This window comes from Oncorhynchus clarkii, chromosome 19 (assembly GCF_045791955.1).
Source record: "Oncorhynchus clarkii lewisi isolate Uvic-CL-2024 chromosome 19, UVic_Ocla_1.0, whole genome shotgun sequence".
Lineage (NCBI taxonomy): Eukaryota > Metazoa > Chordata > Actinopteri > Salmoniformes > Salmonidae > Oncorhynchus > Oncorhynchus clarkii.
In genome coordinates this window covers 50,708,981-50,727,030 of record NC_092165.1, presented here as the reverse complement: position 1 = coordinate 50,727,030, position 18,050 = coordinate 50,708,981, and the positions used below count along the sequence as shown (strand labels likewise).

At 47.1% G+C, this 18,050-nt stretch overlaps 1 protein-coding gene across 1 annotated transcript in view; it reads right to left on the bottom strand.

Annotated features, from left to right (window-relative positions):
- Positions 1-230: 230 nt before the first annotated feature.
- The window catches only part of LOC139375351 (phosphatidate phosphatase LPIN1-like), a 41,600-nt gene continuing 23,780 nt past the window's right edge, over positions 231-18,050 (bottom strand). The window contains 20 exon segments of the mRNA XM_071117053.1: positions 231-537; positions 540-727; positions 893-996; positions 1,274-1,388; positions 1,582-1,734; positions 2,407-2,493; positions 2,606-2,754; positions 3,060-3,198; positions 3,484-3,551; positions 3,918-4,010; positions 6,346-6,415; positions 6,682-6,775; positions 7,351-7,538; positions 9,410-9,503; positions 10,947-11,095; positions 11,468-11,673; positions 12,668-12,782; positions 13,056-13,148; positions 13,884-14,000; positions 14,646-14,956. Coding sequence (XP_070973154.1) covers positions 470-537; positions 540-727; positions 893-996; positions 1,274-1,388; positions 1,582-1,734; positions 2,407-2,493; positions 2,606-2,754; positions 3,060-3,198; positions 3,484-3,551; positions 3,918-4,010; positions 6,346-6,415; positions 6,682-6,775; positions 7,351-7,538; positions 9,410-9,503; positions 10,947-11,095; positions 11,468-11,673; positions 12,668-12,782; positions 13,056-13,148; positions 13,884-14,000; positions 14,646-14,956 — 2,601 coding nt within the window. The 3' untranslated portion in view covers positions 231-469.

The window sequence follows — 18,050 nt, the reverse complement described above, 5'->3', positions numbered from 1 at the left end:
GATGAACAGTAGGCCGTGTATGAGTAGGCTAGGTAATGTACCTATTTCACCTGATGAACAGTAGGCTGTGTATGAGTAGGCTAGGTATTGTACCTATTTCACCTGATGAACAGTAGGCTGTGTATGAGTAGGCTAGGTATTGTACCTATTTCACCTGATGAACAGTAGGCCGTGTATGAGTAGGCTAGGTAATGCAGAGAAAACAACACTGAAGAGTAAAACATAAATATAAATGATGACTACATATAAATACCACTCAGTGCTAACATGCCTGTTGTTGTAGCAAGTACACTTTCACTAGTGCAAGGTCTGCCTCTGCATAGCTGTGTGTGTGTGTGGCATTAGAGCAGATACATGCTTCTTGCATTTGCATGCCTGCATCATTATGAGTTTGAGCGTGTCTCTCCCTTCCCTTCCGTGATTGCACACAGCTCACTCCTGGGGTGGTCTGATGTGGTGTGGGGTCTCCTCAGCTGTTGTCCAGGGGCTGGTTGGTGCTGTGGACTTGGGGCTGGTCGGGGCGGTGGACTTGGGGCTGTGGACCTGTGGGTGGTCTGGGCTGTGGACCTGGTCAGGGATGTGGACCTGGTCAGGGATGTGGACCTGGGGCAGCTGTTCTCTCCAGTAGGTGAACTGGCTGAAGGTGTCAGGGCAGGAGACGTCAGAGACGTGGCCTCTAATCAACAGGGGAAAGACGTGGTCCACCACCTCACACAGGCCACCATACCTGGTAGGGACACAAACAGAAACATAATTCACTTCATTGTTCATAGACAGACACAAAGACAGAGAGAGGAAGAGAGAGCTACTGAGGGAGAGAGAAACAGAGACAGACAAAGACAGAGGGAGAAAGATAGAGGGATGAAGAGAAAGAGAGAGATGTCTGACTTACGATGAGATGTTGGTCTTAGCGTGTTCCTGTATCAGCTCTCCCTTGGGGTTGACTGTGAAGATCCTGTTTAGGGGAACGCCCACCTCCTTATAGGAATACACATCCTAAACAACAACAACTTTAACAACAACCGACATACTATCCAAAAACACGCATACAACAACAACTGCAACAGTAGCAAACAGAATATTCAGGTTGCAAATAGCCTTTTGGCTGAATCTGTCACATTTACAGATCGGTTACAGATCGGTTACAGATCGGTTACAGATCGGTTACAGATCGGTTACAGATCGGTTAATTACTGTGCATGGTTCCAGTCAGATGAAGGCAGATGTTTCCATAAGGTAATGTGTGCAGTGAGGGAGGGAGCAGGGCTCTCACCGTGGCTCTGTTGCCGAAGGCTGCGTAGAAAGGCTCAGTGTTGGGGTGGAACAGCTGCTTCACGTCGGTCAGACACTGGATCTTAAACCTCTCAGGCTTCTTCTCTATCACCTCCCTACAGGAAGGACAAGAAGGACGGGACAGGATGGAATCATCGTTATACAATACAGGGATAGCTAGTTCTATTACATCAGCGGCTGTACATCGTTACATATGATTGTCCACTTTTGTGTTTGACTCTTTGATTCTGCTGTGTTTATTTTTAGGATGGTGATGAACGAAGGTGTGTGACTGTATGTGTTCCTCACCTGTGCAGAGCTGAGAACAGACTGCTGGGGCTGAGTAGGACAGGTCCAATAGGCAGCATGGTTCCTCTCTCGTTGACCCAGTGGAGATACCCCCTCGTCATATCAGCCATACCTATGGCCCTCGCTGAGCAGTACATAAACTTATAACCATTCCTGAAAGAGAGAGAGAGAGAGGGATAGAGCGAGAGAAACAAATCGTATTTTGATAAACTCCCATATCTACTGGGTGAAATACCACAGTGTGACATCACAGCAGCAAGATCTGTGACCTGTTGCCACAAGAAAAGGTCAACCAGTGAAGAACACACACCACCCATATGTTTATTTATTTTCCCCTTGTGTACTTTAACTATTTGCACATCTTTACAACACTGTATATAGACATAATATGACATTTGTAATGTCTTTATTCGTTTGGAACGTTTGTGTAATGTTTACTGTTCATTTTTATTGTTTATTTCAATTTCTTTTTTTATCTACCTCACTTTCTTTGGCAATGTAAACATATGTTTCCCACGCCAATAAAGCCCCTTGAATTGAATTGAAAGATAGAAGGATAGGTAGAGCAAGAGAATGAGATTGAATTATTCTACTGTCTCAGTGTTTCCTAAGAGCAATGGAGGGGACAGTAGTTTAACTAATGAGCGTCAGGGGACAGGGCTGCCTTCATGAGGGTGCAACGTACTAAACCTTGTAGATTGAAACACCATGAATAAAGTTGATATGATTCATTGATCTTACGTTGAGCCCTATTCTAAATGTGACCTAGGTTTCATTACTGTAATGCTCATCTATAGTTATTGAATTACTCCTGTGGTAACTCACTGGCTGACTCGGTGGTAGAGGCGGGCAATGCCCTGATGCGTCCAGTCTTTACCCAGCGTGGGAAGAATGTGGCCCAGGGTGTCCGACCTGAAAGAGAGGACACACGCACACGCACACGCGCACACCTCATTAGACTACCATTAACAGAGATTTCACATGATCACACACAATTGCCAATAAAACTCATGCACACACACACCTGGTGATGGTGCCGTCAATGTCTGAGATGATGATCTTGTCGTCCCAGCTCCAGAGGTAGATGGTGCCCTGGCAGCGGCAGGTGCCCTGGTACTGAGTGGTCACACTGAACACCACCTCATTAGGACCCACCTTCAACTGCAGACTGGCCTGAGGACACAAAGACTACATTACCCATACACCCTCTAACGCTAACCCTGCTACTGAGTGGTTCAACTGCAGACTGGCCTGAGGACACAAAGACTACATTACCCATACACCCTCTAACGCTAACCCTGCTACTGAGTGGTTCAACTGCAGACTGGCCTGAGGACATAAAGACTACATTACCCATATAGACTAACTCTAACCCTGCTACTGAGTGGTTCAACTGCAGACTGGCCTGAAGACTACATTAGCCAGACACACTGAACACAACGTCGCCAGATAAAGAGGTCAGAAGTATTGTTCCTCACCAGCTGCTCTGGGGTCAGTCTGAGGGTCTTCCTGTAGCACACACTACCGGGTGTGAGAAGGGGCTCGGCGTTGCAGGATTCTGAGCCCTGATTGGACAATCTGTGGTCCTCATCGCTGGAGGAAGACTCCTCCTTCATTCTGTCATGACAACAGTTCAGCTATAAATACATTTTTTACTTTATAAGCAGAATATAAACACTATATAAACATGTAGTACACATTTTTAGGGGTGGTTTCCCAGACAAATTTTAAACCTAGATCTGCACAAATAAACAAACTCAAAGGAGAATCGGTTCATGAAACCGACCCTTTCTGTATAACGTATATGAGGATCTGTAAACTACAGTATATAAACATGTATTCAAAATAATTCAATTCTATTGCACATGATAAGCTTTTCTGGTGTTAGAGAAGTGTAGTTACCCGTTGACTGAAGCTATGCTGAGAGAGGTCTCACCCTCATCTCCAACTCCTGTCTCAGACACGGAGTCCTGGGGTAAAACAACCAGTCACACACTCATACAACAACCAGGACATTCTAAGAAATATAACACGCCAGTCCACTAGGCCTCCAATGTTGTAACTTCTGCAGAGTTTCCTAGTTATAGTTATGTTATAGAAGTTTGTTCAGGAGGTGTGTGTTACAGAGGTGTGTGTGTTACAGAGGTGTGTGTGCTTGAGCTGAGGTGTGTGTTACAGAGGTGTGTGTATTTGAGCTGAGGTGTGTGTTACAGAGGTGTGTGTGTTACAGAGGTGTGTGTGTTACAGAGGTGTGTGTGTTACAGAGGTGTGTGTTACAGAGGTGTGTGTTACAGAGGTGTGTGTTACAGAGGTGTGTGTGTTACAGAGGTGTGTACCGATTTGGAGTCACTGTTCCTGCTGCGCCATGAGAACCACCAGCGGCCTCCTTTCTTGGGCATCTTCTCCTTCATGATGTTCTCCACTGAGGCCTGGAACAAACGCACACAGTTCCTGACCAAAACTACAACTCAACAAAACTACTGAAATGCAAAAACACAGAGATACAAAAAACCCAAATGCAAAAATGTGAAGCTAGTGTCATATGTCTGGATGATGGCGATCTAAGGAAGCGAGCTGGCGACAAAGGGAGAGAGAGAGAGAGAGAGAGGGAGAGAGAGGATAAACACACAAAGAGACGTACAGACAGATATGCTATACCCAACAGGCAGACAGACAGATATGCTATACCCAACAGGCAGGTAGACAGATATGCTATACCCAACAGGCAGACAGACAGATATGCTATACCCAACAGGCAGACAGGCAGATATGCTATACCCAACAGGCAGACAGACAGATATGCTATACCCAACAGGCAGAAAGACAGATATGCTATACCCAACAGGCAGAAAGACAGATATACTATACCCAACAGGCAGACAGGCAGATATGCTATACCCAACAGACAGACAGGCAGATATGCTATACCCAACAGGCAGGTAGACAGATATGCTATACCCAACAGGCAGAAAGACAGATATGCTATACCCAACAGGCAGGTAGACAGATATGCTATACCCAACAGGCAGAAAGACAGATATGCTATACCCAACAGGCAGACAGACAGATATGCTATACCCAACAGGCAGACAGGCAGATATGCTATACCCAACAGGCAGAGAGACAGATATGCTATACCCAACAGGCAGACAGACAGATATGCTATACCCAACAGGCAGACAGGCAGATATGCTATACTGAACAGGCAGACAGACAGATATGCTATACCCAACAGACAGACAGACAGATATGCTATACCCAACAGACAGACAGACAGATATGCTATACCCAACAGACAGACAGACAGATATGCTATACCCAACAGACAGACAGACAGATATGCTATACCCAACAGACAGACAGATATACTATACCCAACAGGCAGACAGACAGATATGCTATACCCAACAGGCAGACAGACAGATATGCTATACCCAACAGGCAGACAGACAGATATGCTATACCCAACAGGCAGACAGGCAGATATGCTATACCCAACAGACAGACAGACAGATATGCTATACTGAACAGGCAGACAGACAGATATGCTATACCCAACAGACAGACAGACAGATATGCTATACCCAACAGACAGACAGACAGATATGCTATACCCAACAGACAGACAGACAGATATACTATACCCAACAGGCAGACAGACAGATATGCTATACCCAACAGGCAGACAGACAGATATGCTATACCCAACAGGCAGACAGACAGATATGCTATACCCAACAGGCAGACAGGCAGATATGCTATACCCAACAGACAGACAGACAGATATGCTATACTGAACAGGCAGACAGACAGATATGCTATACCCAACAGACAGACAGACAGATATGCTATACCCAACAGACAGACAGACAGATATGCTATACCCAACAGACAGACAGATATACTATACCCAACAGGCAGACAGACATATATGCTATACCCAACAGGCAGACAGACAGATATGCTATACCCAACAGGCAGGCAGACAGATATGCTATACCCAACAGGCAGAAAGACAGATATGCTATACCCAACAGGCAGGCAGACAGATATGCTATACCCAACAGGCAGAAAGACAGATATGCTATACCCAACAGGCAGACAGACAGATATGCTATACCCAACAGGCAGACAGGCAGATATGCTATACCCAACAGACAGACAGACAGATATGCTATACCCAACAGGCAGACAGGCAGATATGCTATACCCAACAGGCAGACAGATATGCTATACTGAACAGACAGACAGACAGATATGCTATACCCAACAGACAGACAGACAGATATGCTATACCCAACAGACAGACAGACAGATATGCTATACCCAACAGACAGACAGACAGATATGCTATACCCAGCAGACAGACAGACATATATGCTATACCGAACAGGCAGACGTACAGACAGACAGATATGCTATACATAAAAGAGGAAAAAGACTTTAGTGTGAGGACGATGTAGTTAAAGAGAATGCTTTTCAGTGCGCAGGAAGTTCAAACGAGACAGAGGATGTAGGAATTCAAACAAAAACAAAACAGGGCCAGACACAGAACTGGGCCCCAGATTTAGCAGGTACATGGGTTACATTTGGACTGCTTTTTTTTTTACATTGTCATACGATTAATGTGACATATGATAAACCTCAGGTAAAACCACTCAGGTACAGTGCACTATATTTGAGATCAGCATATATTCTCGTCTACCAGCCGTGTAGCCCAGATGCTATGCTAATGGTATGTTGCTAATGTTGTGGGGGTCTTACCATTGGCAGGGGCTTCTGATACACCTGCATAGCCAGCATCAGAGGGGCTGCAGTGGTCCAGTTATAGTACCTGGAGGAGAAAACAACAACATTTTCTACAACCAGTTTCTACATTTCTTATCAGAAGTATTATATTTGACAGCACACGAAGGGTGTTCTGTACATGACATACTTTTCTGTCAGGGATGTGGTCACGACAACATATAAAATCGGGATTTTGTCTATGGAATAGGTCAGATATATGAATGGAAGATAGTGTGTCCTGATTAATCAACAAACATCACATCCCTGCCATCTTCACTGCTATGATGCAGAGTTAGAAGGTATTTTACATACTTGGTTCCTATCTTGACCACCAGGTTGGGATCGTCAATGATGGAGGGGTTCTCAGTGAACTGCTGGTAAGAGATGGCTCTCTCCTCAAACTGTTCTATTGAGACACACAGACAGGAGAGGGTTAATATAACTGTTCTGTAGAGACACAGACAGGAGAGGGTTAATATAACTGTTCTGTAGAGACACAGACAGGAGAGGGTTAATATAACTGTTCTGTAGAGACACAGACAGGAGAGGGTTAATATAACTGTTCTGTAGAGACACAGACAGGAGAGGGTTAATATAACTGTTCTGTAGAGACACAGACAGGAGAGGGTTAATATAACTGTTCTGTAGAGACACAGACAGGAGAGGGTTAATATAACTGTTCTGTAGAGACACAGACAGGAGAGGGTTAATATAACTGTTCTGTAGAGACACAGACAGGAGAGGGTTAATATAACTGTTCTGTAGAGACACAGACAGGAGAGGGTTAATGTAACTGTTCTGTAGAGACACAGACAGGAGAGGGTTAATGTAACTCTTCTGTAGAGACACAGACAGGAGAGGGTTAATGCTCTTCTATTCCAGAAAGTTGTTCCCTTCCATCTGATCTCACATCAATTAGTGGATCTGAGCAGCAAATAGCTGAAGCTACAATTTTCTACAGTATTGAGATGCAGCCCCTACCTCTTGTGATCTCTCTGTTGTCAGTGAGACCTCCACACAGGGAGATGGCGATGTTGGGCATGTCTCCCAGCTGGTCAGAGTAGCTGTCCACGCCGCTGTCCATCCCACTGCTGCTCACCGACTGAGGGGATTGGTTGGCACTCCGCACTCCCGTTTCCAAGCCACCTCTCACCGAACCGCCCCCGTCACTAAGGAACAGGGTCATAGGGTCAGGAGTGTAGGACAACTCTGTGCGTAGGACAGGACAGGTGAGTGTGTGTATGTGTGTGCGTAACAGGTGTGTGTGTGTGGGTGTGTTGAGTGCCTGTATATGTGTGTCATTGGAGGCTGGTGGGAGGAGCTATAGGAAGACCAGCTCAATCGAATGGCTGGAATGGAATCAATGGAGTAAAAATATGTTCATATGTTTGATGTATTTGATACCGTTCCATTTATTAAATTCCAGCCATTACAATGAGTCTGTCCTCCTATAGCTCCTCCCACCAGCCTCCTCTGATGTGTGTGTGTAATAGGTGCGTACAGTGCATTCGGAAAGTATTTAGACCCCTTGACTTTTGCCACATTTTGTTACCTTACAGCCTTATTCTAAAATGGATTAAATCGTTTTTTCAATCATCATTCTACACACAATACCCTATAATGATGAAGCAAAAACAGGTTTTCAGAAATGTTTGCTAATTTATTAAAAAAAATTAAATATCACATTTACATAAGTATTCAGACCCTTTCCTCAGTACTTTGTTGAAGCACCTTTGAAAGAAATTACAGCCTCAAGTCTTCTTGGGTACGATGCTACAAGCTTGGCACACCTGTATTTGGGGAGTTTCTCCCATTCTTCTCTGCAGATCCTCTCAAGCTCTGTCAGGTTGGATGGGGAGCGTCGCTGCACAGCTATTTTCAGTCTCTCCAGAGATGTTCGATCGGGTTCCAGTCCGGGCTCTGGCTGGGCCACTGAAGGGCATTTAGAGACTTGTCCCGAAGCCACTCGTGCGTTGTCTTGGCTGTGTGCTCAGGGTCATTGTCCTGTTGGAAGGTGAACCTTCGCCCCCAGTCTGAGGTCCTGAGGGCTCTGGAGCAGGTTTTCATCAAGGATCTCTCTGTACTTTGCTCCATTCATCTTTCCCTTGATCCTGACTAGTCTCCCAGTCCCTGCCGCTGAAAAACATCCCCACAGCATGATGCTTCCACCACCAGGCCAAAAGTTCAATCTTGGTTTCATCAGACAAGAGAATCTTGTTTCTCATGGTCTGAGAATCTTTAGATGCCTTTTGACAAACTCCAAGTGGACTGTCATGTGCCTTTTACTGAGGAGTGGCTTACGTCTGGCCCAGATGGTTGTCCTTCTGGAAGGTTCACCCATCTCCACAGAAGACTCTGGAACTCTGTCAGAGAGACCATCGGGTTCTTGGTCACCTCCCTGACCAAGGCCCTTCTCCCCCGATTTCTCAGTTTGGCCGGGAGGCCAGCTCTAGGAAGAGTCTTGGTGGTTCCAAACTACTTCCATTTAAGAATCATGGAGGCCACTGTGTTCTTGGGGACAGACATTTTTAGGTACCCTTCCACAGATCTGTGCCGTGACACAATCCTGTCTCGGAGTTCTACGGACAATTCCTTCAATTCCTTGGTTTTTGCTCTGACATGCACTGTCAACTGTGGGACCTAATATAGTCAGGTGTGTGCCTTTCCAAATCATGTCCAATCAATTGAATTTACCACAGGTGGACTCCAATCAAGTTGTCGAAACATCTCAAGAATGATCAATGAAAACAGAATGCACCTGAACTCAAATTCATGTCTCATAGCAAAGGGTCTGAATATTTCTGTTTAAATTTTTTTATACATTTGCAAAAATGTCTAAAAACCCGTTTTGTCTTTGTCATTATGGAAAATTGTGTGTAGATTGATGAGGGATTAAAAAATATATATTTTAGAATAAGACTGTAACGTAAGAAAATGTGGAAAAAGGGAAGGGGTCTGAATACTTTCCGAATGCACAGTATGTGTGTGTGACAGGTGTGCCTGTAAGTGTGTGTGTGTGTGTTAGTTACAGTTGTGTTACCTTTTGGGGAAGTAGAGAGCGGCCACATCTGGCTCCAGCTCAGTGATGTCATCCAGGTAGATTCCATCAGAGCCCAGGTGGTGGCTCCTCTTGTCTGCAGGTACAGCGTCACACGTTACCATGGATACAATGATTGACAAGGCATTACTTTCATTCATTAAGTTGATATGAAACTAATGGCTGAGACATGCATATCTACAGACGTGAAACTAATGGCTGAGACATTCATATCTACAGACATGAAACTAATGGCTGAGACATTAATATCTACAGACATGAAACTAATGGCTGAGACATTCATATCTACAGACATGAAACTAATGGCTGAGACATTCATATCTACAGACATGAAACTAATGGCTGAGACATTCATATCTACAGACGTGAAACTAATGGCTGAGACATTCATATCTACAGACATGAAACTAATGGCTGAGACATTCATATCTACAGACATGAAACTAATGGCTGAGACATTCATATCTACAGACGTGAAACTAATGGCTGAGACATTCATATCTACAGACATGAAACTAATGGCTGAGACATTCATATCTACAGACATGAAACTAATGGCTGAGACATTCATATCTACAGACATGAAACTAATGGCTGAGACATTCATATCTACAGACGTGAAACTAATGGCTGAGACATTCATATCTACAGACGTGAAACTAATGGCTGAGACATTCATATCTACAGACGTGATATTATATATTCTGTCTGTCCTCTCCTTCCAGGTAATGGTTCAGCTACTCAAACATGCCTCTCCATGAACACTGATTACAATAACATATAACATATGCCGTTTAGCAGACGCTTTTATCCAAAGCGACTTACAGTCATGTGTGCATACATTTTACGTATGAGTGGCCCGGGGAATCAAACCCACAAACCTGGCGTTGCAAGTACCATGCTCTACGAACTGAGCTCCACGCTCTACTAACTGAGCTCCACGCTCTACCAACTGAGCTCCACGCTCTACCAACTGAGCTCCACGCTCTACCAACTGAGCTCCATGCTCTACCAACTGAGCTCCATGCTCTACGAACTGAGCTCCACGCTCTACCAACTGAGCTCCACGCTCTACCAACTGAGCTCCATGCTCTACCAACTGAGCTCCACGCTCTACCAACTGAGCTCCATGCTCTACCAACTGAGCTCCATGCTCTACGAACTGAGCTCCATGCTCTACGAACTGAGCTCCACGCTCTACCAACTGAGCTCCATGCTCTACCAACTGAGCTCCATGCTCTACGAACTGAGCTCCATGCTCTACGAACTGAGCTCCACGCTCTACCAACTGAGCTCCATGCTCTACCACCTGAGCTCCACGCTCTACCAACTGAGCTCCACGCTCTACCAACTGAGCTCCACGCTCTACCAACTGAGCTCCACGCTCTACCAACTGAGCTCCACGCTCTACCAACTGAGCTGCATGCTCTACCAAGTGAGTCATACAGGACACCCTAACCCTGAATGTGACACTGAAATAAACCAGATCATTACAGAAGCAGACTTGTAAGCTGCGTACCTTTCCTCTTAGATGGGGAGTCTGTGTGTCTGACCGTGTTGTCCCTATGGCACCCCTCATCCAGTTCTGACCGCATCCTGGAGGCCACCAGTCCCTCCACCTCTCTACAGGCTGCCCATACTTCCTCCATGTCTCCTCCAGGCCAAGACCTGGCCCCACACCCGGCCCCAGACCCAGCCCAAGACCCGGCCCCAGACCCAGCCCAAGACCCGGCCTCAGACCCTGCTCCAGACCCTGCTCCAGACCCGGCCCCAGACTCTGCTCCAGACCCTGCTCCAGACCCGGCCCCAGACCCTGCTCCAGACCCTGCTCCAGACCCGGCCCCAGACCCGGCCCCAGACCCTGCTCCAGACCCTGCTCCAGACCCGGCCCCAGACCCTGCTCCAGACCCTGCTCCAGACCCGGCCCCAGACCCGGCTCCAGACCCTGCTCCAGACCCGGCCCCAGACCCGGCCCCAGACCCGGCTCCAGACCTGGCCCCAGACCCTGCTCCAGACCTTGCTTCAGACCCTGCTCCAGACCCGGCCCCAGCTATGTTGTCCTCGGGCTGTGGAACATACAGGGTGAGGGACGGGGGGGCGCTGTCTTTTTGGCTCTGGGACTGGATCTGATCAGAGGGGCCACCGTCTCCAGTGATGGTTCTGAAGTGTGTGCTGTCACACACAGGGATGGTGACAGGGGACATCATCAAAGAATCTTGCATCTGGAACGGAGGGAAGAAGGAGGGCTAGAAGAGGAGAGAGAGAGAGGGAAAGAGAGAGAGGAGAAAGAAGAGAGAGAGCAGGACAGAGCAAGGGAGGGGAGGTAGGGTGTAGATAGGAGAAGAGAGAGAGAGAGAAAGAGAGAGAGAGATGTGTGGTTAGAGTGAGTGCTAGTGTATTAGCGTGTCCTCAGCTGCTCTCATGGAAGATGATTAAAGAGATTAAAGTCTGAAAACATCAGTCCTGATTTCTGGATCAACGTGTGGACATAATGCCTCCCTTTTTGTGTCTTTTCTTTCCTGTTCTGTCTCTCTGAATCTGTCTCCCCTCCCTATATCCCTCCCTCCCTCCCTATATCCCTCCCTCCCTAAATCCCTCCCTCCCTATATCCCTCCCTCCCTCCCTATATCCCTCCCTCCCTAAATCCCTCCCTCCCTCCATCCCTCCCGCCCTAAATTCCTCCCTCCCTATATCCCTCCCTCCCTATATCCCTATATCCCTCCCTCCCTATATCCCTCCCTCCCTCCCTATATCCCTCCCTCCCTCCCTATATCCCTCCCTCCCTATATCCCTCCCTCCCTCCCTATACCCCTCCCTCCCTAAATCCATCCCTCCCTCCCTATATCCCTCCCTCCCTCCCTCCCTATATCCCTCCCTCCCTATACCCCTGCCTCCCTATACCCCTCCCTCCCTCCCTATACCCCTCCCTCCCTATACCCCTCCCTCCCTATATCCCTCCCTCCCTATATCCCTCCCTCCCTATACCCCTCCCTCCCTATATCCCTCCCTTCCTATATCCCTCCCTCCCTATACCCCTCCCTCCCTCCCTCCCTCCCTCCCTATATCCCTCCCTCCCTATGTCCCTCCCTCCCTATATCCCTCCCTCCCTATACCCCTCCCTCCCTATATCCCTCCCTCCCTATACCCCTCCCTCCCTATACCCCTCCCTCCCTCCCACCCTTCACCCCCCCCCCCCCCCCCCACTCTGTCCCTTCCCGACCTCCCTCCCTCTCTCTGTACCTTGGCAGCTTGTGGCAGCTCTCCCCAGGCCCACATCATCTCAGGGTTGTCTTTGCTCTGATTGGTCAGCTCTGAGTCACTCTTTGGAGTTGAGGGGCTGGAGCCGCCTGGGCTGCTTGGTAACAAGTCACATAGAGGGATGTGATTGGTTGAGCCAGTACTACACTGATTCATGGACATCAACAATACAGTACAAAGTCTCTGCTGGTTCGCATGATTTTAGACTTTATAATGTAGTAAATAAATCTAATTCAATTTGATTAGATTTTTATCAACATGCGCCAAATACAACTGGTGTAGACTTTACAGTGAAATGCTTGCTTCTGAACCTTTCCCAACGATGCAGAGTTTAAAAAATAATAATACAAAATAAAATAGTATAACTTACCTGATCGGAGAAGGGAAGAGAGAAGTCTGCTGTGGACAGGAGATGGACAGACCACCGCTAGGAGGGATAGACAGAGTATGTTCTATCAGAGGACTGGAGGGAGACAGAGGTGGGGATGGGGAGGGAGAGAGAGATGGAGATGAGGAGGGAGATGGGGATGGGGGAGAGAGGGAGAGAGATGGGGATGGAGAGGCAGATGGGGGTAGGGAGGGAGAGGGAGATGGGGGTGGGGAGGGAGAGAGAGATGGGGAGGGAGATGGGGGTAGGGAGAGAGGGAGATTGGGATGGGGAGGGAGATGGGGGAGAGAGATGGGGATGGGGAGGGAGATGGGGGTAGGGAGGGAGGGAGAGAGAGATGGGGATGGGGAAGAGAGAGATGGGGATGGGGAAGAGAGAGATGGGGATGGGAAGAGAGAGATGGGGATGGGGAAGAGAGAGATGGGGATGGGGAAGAAAGAGATGGGGATGGGGAAGAGAGGGATGGGGATGGGGAAGAAAGAGATGGGGATGGGGAAGAGAGAGATGGGGATGGGGAAGAGAGAGATGGGGATGGGGAAGAGAGAGATGGGGATGGGGAAGAGAGAGATGGGGATGGGGAAGAAAGAGATGGGGATGGGGAAGAGAGAGATGGGGATGGGGAAGAGAGAGATGGGGATGGGGGAGAGACAGATACAGAGAGAACCATACGCAGTTCTTTCATTCTACAAAGGCATCCGACAAGAACCTGCATGAGTACAACAACCAAACTGTTTATTATTCTGTTCTGTTCAATCTTGTGGGTGCATGTGTGTGTGGGTGTGCATGCATGTGTGTGGGTTGGGTCATTACCTCTGCGAGTGTGCCCAGTCTGCGTCAGTGCGTGTGTATGTTGTGTTCTGGGTGTAGGTGATGCTCAACACACTGGCCTTAGGCCCCTGCTCTTCATCAAACTCTGGAGTAGAGGCCCTGAGACAGAGAGAGACACAAATATATATATATAGAGAGACAAAGAGAGAGAGAGAGAGAGAGAGAGGGAGACAAAAAAAGAGAGAGAGGAGACAAAAAGAGAGAGAGAAAGGCAAAGACAGAGAGCGACAAAGAGAGAGAGAGACATTAACAACAACAACACACACATCAGATGAATGAGAGAGAATAAGGAGGGTTCGACTGAGAGGCCCACGGTCATTACTCCACAGAGACAGAGAGCATTGTGGGAAAGATGAGTTACTGGAGCATTTCCAATACGGAGGACATAGAGCTGGCATTCACACACACACACACACACACACACACACACACACACACACACACACACACACACACATACACACACACACACACACACACACACACACACACACACACACACACACACACACACACACACACACACACACACACACACACACATTAGACAGACACTGGTTACTTCAGGCTTGTTTACCCAGTCTCAGCCACCCAGCACAGGGACGTGTGTGTGTATGTATGAGGGGGGAGGGGGGATTCACCAGAGACCAAAAAAAGGTATCTTGCTGTTTTTTTCACACACACACGCGTGTTGTACAGAAATGTAAATAGTGTTGATGTAAAGACTACATGTACTGTAATCACCTGCTGGAGTTGTTATCGTGCTCTTGCTCCTCATCAGTGCTCATATCGATGGTGAACATGTCCTCATCCTCTGAGTGCTCCCCACTCTCTTCCCGCCTCCCTCCTCCGCTCTCCCGCGCTTTCTTCCTCCTCTTCCTCCTCTTTTTCATCATCATCCCTCCTCCTCCTATGGTCTGCTGGGAGCTCAGGGTCTGGACCGAGAGGGAGGCGGGGTCAGAGAGGCGAGACATGCCCTTCCCCAGCTGGGCTTCCATTAGCTCCACCCCCTGGGACACAATAGGTGACGTTGCCAGGTAGGACGGAATCCCTTCCTTTTGGGGACAGAAAATAGAAAACAGGAAGTGAGGTCATGATGAAACATGAATGACTTATTAAGTAATCAGCCCTGGAAGTACATTTTGACCAAATATTATAAGATAGTAGAACATATTCAGCTCTTCTAATCTTCAAGGTACACCAGGTGAGTAGACTGACTTGCCAATCAGTAACATGAATCAGCCAATGAACTATCAGATTCTGATAAGCAGTAGCACGTGGAGGTATATGTTTTATGATCAACGACTTATGTTGTAACTGTGATAACATACAGGAACTCAAGTCCTTCTGTGCACCCGACCTAGAATATCTCACAATCAAATGCCGACCGTACTATCTTCCGAGAGAATTTTCATCAACAATAGCCACAGCGGTCTATATCCCCCCCAAGCGGACACCACGACGGCCCTCAAAGAACTTCACTGGACTGTATACAAACTGGTAACCACATATCCTGAGGCTGCATTTATTGTAGCTGGGGATTTTACCAAACAAATTTGAGGAAAAGGCTCCCAAAAATCTATCAACATATTGATAGCTGTACTCGCGCTGCTAAAACCCTCTCGACCATTGCTATACTACTTTCCAGAATGCATATAAGGCCCTCCCCCGCCCTCCATTCAGCAAATCGGACCACTATTCCATCTTGCTCCTCCCCTATAGGCAGAAACACAAACAGGAAGCACCCGTGATGAGGACTATTCAATGCTGGTCTGGCCAATCGGAATCTATGCTTCAAGATGGTTTTGATCACGCGGACTGGGATATGTTCAGAGTAGCTTCAGATAATAATATCAACACATATACTGATACGGTGAATGAGTTAATCAGGAAGTGTATATGAGATGTTGTACCCATTGTGACTATTAAAACCTACCCCAACCAGAAACCATGGATAGATGGGATTATTCGTGCAAAACTGAAAGCGCGAACTACCGCATTTAACCAGGGCAAGAAGACTGGAAATATAGAAGAATACCCTAGACCCACTTCAATTTGCTTACCGCCCCAATATATCCACAGACAATGCAATCGCCACCACACTGCACACTGCTCTGTCCCATCTGGACAAGAGGCATACCTATGTAAGAATGCTGTTCATTTACTATAGCTCAGCATTCAACAACATAGTACCCTCCAAGCTAATCATCAAGCTCAAGGCCCTGCGTCTGAACCCCGCACTGTGCAACTGGGCCCCGCACTGTGCAACTAGGAAACAACACCTCTTCGCTGATCCTCAAACAGGGGCCCCACAAGGGTGTGTGCTCAGCCCCCTCCTGTACTCCCTGTTCACCCATGACGGCGTAGCCAAGCACGCCTCCAACTCAATCATCAAGTTTTCAGACGAAACAACAGTAGTTGGCCTGATTACCAACAACGATGAGACAGCCTACAGGGAGGAGGTGAGGGCTCTGGGACTGTGGTACCAGGAAAATAACCTCTCACTCAACGTCAACAAAACAAAGGAGATGATCGTGGACTTCAGGAAACAGCAGAGGGATCAGCAGTGGAGAAGGTGGAAAGCTTCAAGTTTGTCTGCGTACACATCACTGCCAAACTGAATAGATCCACCCTCACAGACAGTGTGGTGAAGAAGGCGCTGTCTTCAACCTCAGGAGGCTAAAGAAATTTGGCTTAACAACTAAAACCCTTACAAAATTTTACAGATGCACAATTGAGAGCATCCTGTCGGGCTGTATCACCGCCCGGTACGGCAACTGCTCCGCCCACAAAGCTCACCAGAGGGTGGTGCGGTCTGCCCAACGCATTACCGGGGGCAAACTTCCCGCCCTCCTGGACACCTACAGCACGCAATGCCATAGGAAGGCCAAAAAGATCATCAAGGACATCAATCACCCGAGCCACTGCCTGTTCACCCCAATATCATCCAGAAGGCGAGGTCAGTATAGGGACCGAGAGCTGGGACCGAGAGACTGAAAAACAGCTTCTATATCAAAGCCATCAGACTGTTAAACAGCCATCACTAGCACATCAGAGGCTGCTGCCTATAGACATAGACTAGGAATCACTGGCCACTTTTAGAAATGGATCACTAGCCACTGTAATTATGTTCCGTATCCAGCATTACTCATCTCATACGTATAAACTGCACTCCACACTATTCTACAGTGTCTTAGTCACTTTAATTGTGTGTAAATATAGCATCACCCATCTCATGTGTATATACTGTACTCTATACTATTCCACTGTATCTTAGTCACTTTAATTGTGTGTAAATATAGCATCACCCATCTCATGTGTATATACTGTACTCTATACTATTCCACTGTATCTTAGTCACTTTAATTGTGTGTAAATATAGCATCACCCATCTCATGTGTATATTCTGTACTCTATACTATTCCACTGTATCTTAGTCACTTTAATTGTGTGTAAATATAGCATCACCCATCTCATGTGTATATTCTGTACTCTATACTATTCCACTGTATCTTAGTCCAATGCTGCTCTGACATATGTGTATATTCTTAATCCATTCATTACTTAGATTTACGTGTATTGTGGGTATATGTTGTGAAACTGTTAGATATTCCTTGTTATATATTATTGCACTAGAAGCACAAGCATTTCACTGCATCCACAATAACATCTGTTAAATACGTGTATGTGACCAATAAAATGTGATTTGATTGGATGTGTAGTAAGATAGGCTGCAGCTGCAGCACCCTCCAATACTGTCTGAATAGGAGGTCTATCCCTGTGAGGGATCTAGGGGTTCAGGAACACACACAGATGGTAAACATTTCTCTGCTAAGGAAATACACTAGGAACACATGTGGTGTGTGTGTGTGTGTGTGTGTGTGTGTGCGCGCGCGCGCATGTGTGGTAGCAGGGAGCCTAGCAACCAGTAACAGAAAGCTTGGTGGTTTGAATACCCACGCCGACAAGGTGAAAAACCTGTTGATGTGCCCTTTAGAGAGGCACTTACCCCTAATTATCTCCAGGGGTGCCGTACTACTATGGCCGACCCTGTAAAACAACACAGTTCACTCCACCTATCTGGTGTTCGTGACAATAACACATCTGTGTGTATATCAGGGGTGGGCAACTAGATTCAACCGCGGGACG